At 38.4% G+C, this 7,671-nt stretch overlaps 1 protein-coding gene across 1 annotated transcript; it reads right to left on the bottom strand.

The window, feature by feature from the left end:
- Positions 1–441: 441 nt before the first annotated feature.
- On the bottom strand, positions 442–6,601 carry LOC117411253 (large ribosomal subunit protein uL18). Its single transcript, XM_034018545.3, has 9 exons — positions 6,572–6,601; positions 5,724–5,867; positions 4,977–5,046; positions 4,758–4,873; positions 4,531–4,665; positions 3,340–3,542; positions 2,159–2,336; positions 895–983; positions 442–600 (listed from the first exon to the last, which is right to left on the bottom strand). Exons 1-9 carry the CDS (start codon positions 6,599–6,601, stop codon positions 501–503), a joined length of 1,065 nt encoding a protein of 354 aa, XP_033874436.3. The 3' UTR covers positions 442–500.
- Between the last annotated feature and the right edge of the window lie 1,070 nt (positions 6,602–7,671).

Genomic DNA, 7,671 nt, shown 5'->3' with positions numbered 1-7,671 from the left:
TGTGGCATGTGAAGGCCATGCTTACATTTTTTTGGCCAGTCACTGAAATGGTTATTACCTGTAACTTATTGAAAAATTGCAGCGTTCTGAGCTATATAGACATGAACATGGTGATGCTCCATTGTTCTGTGAAACAAATAGACAACCCGTCAACAATAAAACACTTCGGCAGAATGTGGTTACCTCATCTTGGAGAATTACACAGAGGTTCCAGCAGAGCCATGTGGGGAGTAAACCATTTTGAACAGGAAGTTCAGATTTGTCAATTTTAGAATTTCCAAATAGATCTAATGAAATCGTGAATCTTGCAGTCCAGGTTAGCACTATGCTGTTGAGCCATTACTATAAAACAATCCTCTCTCCTCCAGATTACAGTGAGAAAATGAAATATAGAAATTAAAAGCAAAAGATGTAGTTTACTCAAAACACACAAAACCAAAATGTCTTTTCCAATATATTTATTAGAAGTGTATTTTGACTTGAAAATTGGAAGCAACACTTTAGCTGTCGTCTGCCTGTTCCTGTGCTCGGAGGAAGCTGCTCTTCTTCTGAGCAACGCGGTCCTTTCTCTGAGCCAGAGACAACTTGGCGCGGTTCCACCTGCATTAAAGACACTTGATCAGAACAGGTGCTTTCTAACGTAAGGACTTATATAGCATATTTTACCAACACACAATCTCTACAGTGAAAAACCATTCTTTGAGAGACCACTGGTGTCATGTCATTTTACATCCACACTACACAACTTCATTTTTGCCTCAAATTCTTATTAGTTCTTAATAAGGCAGGGCAAGCCATGCCCTGCCTTATTAAGCCATTATTAGAATAGGACACTTGCCTTGAGAACACATGCTCAACACCACATTGAAACAACTTCTATAGTATGAAATATACCTCTTCTTCTTGACTTCTTTCAGGGGTTTCTTTTCATGCACAGGATTCTCCCGGATAGCAGCATGAGCCTTGGTATACATGTCATTAACCTGCAAAAACCGAGGTAACAGCAATTACTACTGGAACAGTTCCCTAAAAATTTTATTTTTTTATATTATATATTAGACACACACACACAAAACTACATGCCCTGCTGACTGCAATTACTGCATGCTTTCAAGGACACATTCGACATACTAAATGTTGTACTTTTGCTTAGATCCTGGAACATTTCTCAAACCACCAGGGATGAAGGCATGTTTATTCTGTTCTGTTTGTAGGACCTTCTCAAAAGGTCAAGCGAGATTCAGGCCGGACAAATTATCTACAGTGTTGCAGAGAGAAATATGCATCATTTGTCAATACACTGCATATTAGTTTTCAGATCCCATAGCAGGACCTTTGCAATGTGCCCCATTTTCCCCTCATGGCCACCAGTAATGACTGGCAATAGTAGAACATCCCAGAAGCAAAAAAAGTCATATAAAACTAGCCATTAGGAATGAATGCAATGCTTTAACTTTCAAAGCATTTTCCTGCAAAATGCATCACGCTATTACAATTCTAATCAAAACTTGAGATGTAGCCAAACAAATAATGAAAATTACTGTAAGAAAACCTACAATAGAGAAGTGAGAAACACAAAACAATAAGGCTAGTGTCAGTTTTCAGGCAGAAGTATTGACACAAATTTAGACGAATTGTCCATGCTAAGTGACTATTTTGGGTGGTTCAGTCCAACGCAACACAAATTGCTTACTTTTCATTGAAATATTGTAGAAAAATGGGTTCTTGAAATTACAATACGTAAATAGAGACTATCGCTTTAAAAGAACTACTTAACATGTAACAAGATGTAGGCAAATTAGAAAAACAAAATCACTAATAACGTACCAACAGTGACTTGAGTCATCTTTTAACAAAAATAACCTCTTACAGCCTCGAGACAGCTGTTGCCATCTAGTTGTAGCAGACAGATGTGCATAACCCATTCCTTTGTGTACAGCATGAATACAGACACTTACTACTTCACTTCGATTTCTGTGATTTCCATCAAACCAAGATGGAAAGTTTAAATAAGCATGTTTTCGATTTAGTTTGCTTCAAAAGTCAGTCCTGGGGTTTGCATAGAAAATGTGTCTCATTTAATTGTCAATTTAGAGCAGACAAAGTTGATAGAAAGATAAATAGATAGAGATAGACAGATTAAAAAAAACCCTCTTACCTTGTCGGGAGTAACGCCATTTTTGATAAACCTAGAGAACTGCTTCTTGTAGGCGTCCTCATCTTCCTCCATCAGATAGCTCATGTACTCCGAGACGTTCTGGCCCATGATGTGCTTGCGATGGACCTCTGCGTTGAACTCCTTACTCTCACAATCATAACCGGGGAAACGTTTGGTGCTGCAGAATTAAACGAGGCAATTTGGAACTAGCAACCTGCTAACGTGACATTTAAACAAGACAACTGATGCATTTAACATAAACAAGGTTTGCTTAGTCCAAAGGGCTTCAGGACAACAAAGCAGACAAAAGCAACCTGTGGAAGGTAGAACAGGTTTCAATGCAAATCAGCCGCATCTACTATGCAAAATGCATCCCAGTGAGGGATAAAAACTGACCGTAACCATTACATTTGCACTCCTGAATGTTTATTGAAATGGTTTACACTACTATGTAGACAAGTTGTGAAACTCTCCAGAAGCTAATGTTTGATATTGTGCACAGATATTTTGAGAATGTAGTTAATGTTATTAGATTGTGAAATGCTTAAAACAAATTTCACAGAATGATTGCAAGTGGTCATTTTACTGTGGCACACCAGGAAATAATTGTTTACTGTGGCAGTCAAAAGGTTAAATTGATTTTCTTTAGGCGGCATTTCAGCTGCGTTTGTATTATCAATCAAGAGTATCCGTATTATGGAAAATGTAAGGACCTATTGACAATACTCTTGTTACAGGCTCCTGAGTGCAGCATCCAGTAAAGGCACTTGGCGTGGAGAGCAGGATGCAGCCTACAGCTAGGAGATTGTCTGTTCGAGTGCAGGCTATTCCACAGTCAACCATGTTTTCGGGGTTGGGGGCTGGCAAATGATCACCAGGATTTCGTTCCATGGGGAGTGCTGGATGAGATTTTTGCACATGGCTGATTTTTTTTTTTATTTAATGTTTTTTCATCAGTTTAACTTTTTACGCTTGTGTTATATAAAAGTACATGTCAAAGTTAATATAATAATGTGGATTTTAAGAGCATATTGTTGACATCAGAGATAAATACCATTTTGACAAATGGCTTGAGGTGCAGTCAACCCAACAAACTACATTTATTTTCTATAACCGAGCTTTCAAAAGCCTATAGCAAATGTAAGCCTAACTTTATATGCAACAACCCTACTCAAGTCTACCTGTGAGGGATGGACAGTCCACCATCAACAGCTCCTTTCAGGGCGCCGAACACTTTGTTGCCAGTAGTGGTTCTTGCAAGACCGGCATCCAAGTAACAAGTGAAGGCACCAGGCTTGCCATCGATGCTCTCCACATTGTACTCGTCACCAGTTACCTCAAGCTGGCCTTCGTACACGCTGTCCAATCCAAATTTATTCAGCAACTGCAAGCAATGAGGATTAGAAATTTTACTTTATGGACAGATTTGCACAAACCTGCTCTGCATTGCACAGGAAGTTATATAGCACAAAAGCAAACTGGACTGCCTTACCCAGTACAGGAAATAAGACTTCAGTTTCGATTATAGTGACAACATATTCTTCTGTTTTGGACTACCACCGTACAAGTAGGTGTCTACTTTCACTCTCAACATACTGGTCATGAGATCTCCAACATTTAGTTACATTGAAAGACAGACTTGAAAACCCATGCTCTAGTACTTCACTGGTACTAAAAAGGCATGGATTTCCCCAAGTGCATTTTCTTGGTGGTTGAGAGAATGTTTTATACACAGAAAGCATGCATGTTCATATCAGAGCAGGTATTGGATACCCTTCTATTTAAACTGTTAAAAATCTGAACCACAACAGCTGTACATAGACACTTTGTACTAGACAATGCTTGCACAATATAAACAAATAAGTCTGAAGACATCTAAAATAGTAAACCATGTAGTTGAAACACAAAGTTGTATAAAATGCTGTATGTAACTACTGCAACACACTGCACAAAATGTATACAGGGCCAAATAAAACAAAATCAGTTGCAGATTTACTTTAGATTTTTCTCTTGTTTTTTAAACCAGTTAGGCTGCTGGTGTTGAATATGCTTTGTATACAATGAGTGTGCCAATGATTTGAGTACCGTGCAAACTCATCTAGACCTCACCAACTACAACAGCAGGGATGGAAATAAGCCTTCCATTTCATAGCAGTTTGATCCCTTCCTAGTTTTACTATGAGTTTAATAGGCCACATGACACTAAAGCACATGGTAAAACCTAGAATGGGTGAAACTGCTGTGCAATAAGTCTTATTTCCATCCCTGAGCAAAATGTTGGTGTGCCATCAAGGATGTAACATGTTATGGCTATCTGTCACTGCAGTAACATTAAGAGGTTGTAGATTCAGAGGGATGAAAACAGTTCTTACCCTGCGGGCCAGCAGCAGACCAGTGCAATAGGCTGCAGCATAGTTTGTCAATCCCACACTAATTCCATACTTGGGTAGTTCATGGGAATAGGCAGCACAGACAATCATATCCCCTTCGATTTTGGCATAGGCGATCTGCAACAGAAAAAAGCACATCGTATACACTGAAACAGCACACGACGTGAGAAACCACAAGCACTCCGACAGAAGTGAAATGCAATGCCCACCTGGCAGATGATGTCCCTGTTGGTGAATCGTACAATCATCCTGTATTTAGGAGTATTGTACTTGTTCTTGTCCTGAATCACCAGACGCTTGCGGGCAAAGAAGTCCGTTTTACCCTCTGGAAGGAAGCACATGTGTCAACAGCTGTAACACTAGTACAGAGCGCAGTCTTGCACGCAGAAATGAAAATCAAAGCAAAGGTTAAGCGAAAGACTATTTACCTCGCCTTCGCCTGAATTTCACCTGGTACCTCTTAAAGTACGCCTTGTTCTTCACAACTTTGACAAAGCCCTGTGAACACCAACACATACATTAAAATTTGCGCGACAGGTCTGCCAATAGAAAAACGCAAAACAACGTGTAATGTGGAAAGTGGTTTTTTTGTTTGTTTTTTTCAGTCAACAACATATCCACGATGGTTACTTAGTACCACTCCATGACAGGTAAGGAAAAGGCCTATACACTTCTGTATCGTGAAAACAAATTCACATTGAAGCACAAAAAAAATACATAATGTAAATCGAGTAGAACCGACAGTTACCACGAGTCGGCATTTTGTTTTATTAAATGTCACACGCCAAACAGCTCATTTAATGTCTATATTAACAAGGCCTAAGGGGGATACAAATTAACATGTATTCAAAACCGTAATATGGCGATTCACCCCACCACCTCCCTTACAAAAAGCTCTTTAAAACACGCTCAAAAATGTATTTTGGAATAGATTAAATAGCAGCGACACAAAGTTCAAAACGCCCTGCCAAGCCTCCTATTTACATTTTTAAACTCATGCACAGAAGTTCAGCAGCCATTAGGCCACGTTGGAAGGGACCCCGGTGAAGCTGACACTGTTACAATCTCACATCATCCAATAAATTCCAAAAATGTTTTAAAGCAGAACTCAACAGTATTTAGTTGTTAGAAGTCTTATCTGATTATTTTTGTGTGCATTTTGCCCATTTACTAACCATTTTGCTGACTTTTCGCCCACTGTTAAATGGGAGAGCGGAGTCACAGGACGGATTTAAGACTCCGCTGGACTGAGAAAAGGCCGAGCGGTCTGCGCATGTTCGGTAAATAGTGTCACGGAGCACAGATAGCAGCGAAACAGACTAGATTGGTCAGAGAAACTCACTATGGTGCCATCTGTTGCCATGGAGGGTTATTGAACACTTATATGCGTCATCATAATTTTGCAATTATTATTATTATTATTATTATTTATTTCTTAGCAGACGCCCTTATCCAGGGCGACTTACAATTGTTACAAGATATCACATTATTTTTACATACAGTTATCCATTTATACAGTTGGGTTTTTACTGGAGCAATCTAGGTAAAGTACCTTGCTCAAGAGTACAGCAGTAGTGTCCCCTACCAGGGATTGAACCTACGACCTTCCAGTCAAGAGTCCAGAGTCCTAACCACTACTCCACACTGCAATCCCCGGTTTAGTGATCATTGCACATTCTGTAGTTTACATAGTTATCGGATACATTTCCAAATTCAGGTAAATAATGTAGTTCCAAGTGTTGTGCAGTGCCATATGTGATTTTGTGACAGCGTAGTTACAGTGTCATTCTTAACCGTATAAGCAATGACCGTGCAGACCTTATCCACGTCTGATCAAAGTAGATGGAAAACACACGAAAAGCAACACAAACAAACAAACAGACAAGTCAAATAATAAAAACAGAAATAACATAAGTAAGGCATGGATATACCGTACTATAGAAAATGTCCCTGTTTTGAAGGAAAATAAATATAAATATTGTAATAGTATAAAACTGGCAAGAAATAAATCCTTAACAGCTACCGCTTGACTCATAATATCCATATCAGTCATGGTTTTTTTTAATTACATTCTTTCATACATTTTAAAAACTCAATGGAGTTTTCTAAACTTTGAAAAAACATTATGCATTATAAAATAGACATAGATAGAAACTTAACATGGTCCAATTAAACACGCAGGGATGAAGGGGACATACAATTGTTTCGACCTTTAAGAATTCAAATTAGGACCCACAAAAGCTTTACAAACATCTTGAAAAACAAATTACAACGCTAGTCAAGTTTTCAAAATTAATTTCATACTTCTTATCAGCAGCAGCGAAGCTACTGTATTACTGGCATATTTCTTCTGTTGAAGATCTTTTGTTTTATGTTTCCACTGTATACTTTATTTTTGAATGCATATATTTCAATGACAGTGCCTAATCTATCACTGCCGGTGTTGTGCTGCAGTTCAAACTTAATAGTTCAATATACAATTCTTTACCCATTTGTATATCCTGAATTAATGGAAGGAAAACAAGACTCAAAAGATTCCCAGCACAATCAAAGTGAGACCTGTAATAATGTTACTACAGCTAACACCTAAGCTCTCCTCCCACAGTAGCCATTGCATGCAATTCAAAAGCAATGTGGAGCTTAGGTTTCTGTTTACTCAGCATTCAAAACTGCTAAATAATAACAATAAAAATACTATTGTGTTTACTACTCTTAGTAAATGTAATGATTTTACTCACGCATTTGTAATACTAATAATAATATACAAAAACAAACGTACATTTAATTAAGAAATAGCAGCCTGTAAAACACATTGAATTGTATGTAGGTGCTGTAAAGGTGATCTGTAGAGTAATGCAGATTGACAATGTGATATAGCAAGGCTCTCAGACCACTGACAAAATCTAACCCAGTTACAAGTACTCAAGTCACTTCAGGCTAATGCGAAGCCTGGCTTAGGTGCCAGAGGCACACTTTATCTATCCCTTTTATTCACTGAATGTTTCTGGAATGCTGAATAAAAATGGTGTGAGTATCACAGTCGATCTCACTTTCACGTTATTGAAAGTTAAACGCTCAGCTGAACGGTTATTGTATGTTGTGGTCTCCTGTGATTCCCTGGGT

Source organism: Acipenser ruthenus, chromosome 10, assembly GCF_902713425.1.
Source record: "Acipenser ruthenus chromosome 10, fAciRut3.2 maternal haplotype, whole genome shotgun sequence".
NCBI classification, from domain to species: domain Eukaryota; kingdom Metazoa; phylum Chordata; class Actinopteri; order Acipenseriformes; family Acipenseridae; genus Acipenser; species Acipenser ruthenus.
Note: the sequence above shows the minus strand (reverse complement) of the source record. Positions and strands in the feature narration are given on the sequence as shown.

Bases quoted from the DNA above. Each gene is read 5' to 3' on its own strand.
- LOC117411253 (XM_034018545.3), bottom strand. From the start codon at position 6,601: ATGACTGATATGGATATTATGAGTCAAGCG. The intron at 5,868-6,571 runs GTAGCTGTTAAG...TGACCAATCTAG, and splicing joins TGGATATTATGAGTCAAGCG to TCTGTTTCGCTGCTATCTGT. The intron at 3,543-4,530 runs GTAAGAACTGTT...CATTGCTTGCAG, and splicing joins GTCTGCTGCTGGCCCGCAGG to TTGCTGAATAAATTTGGATT.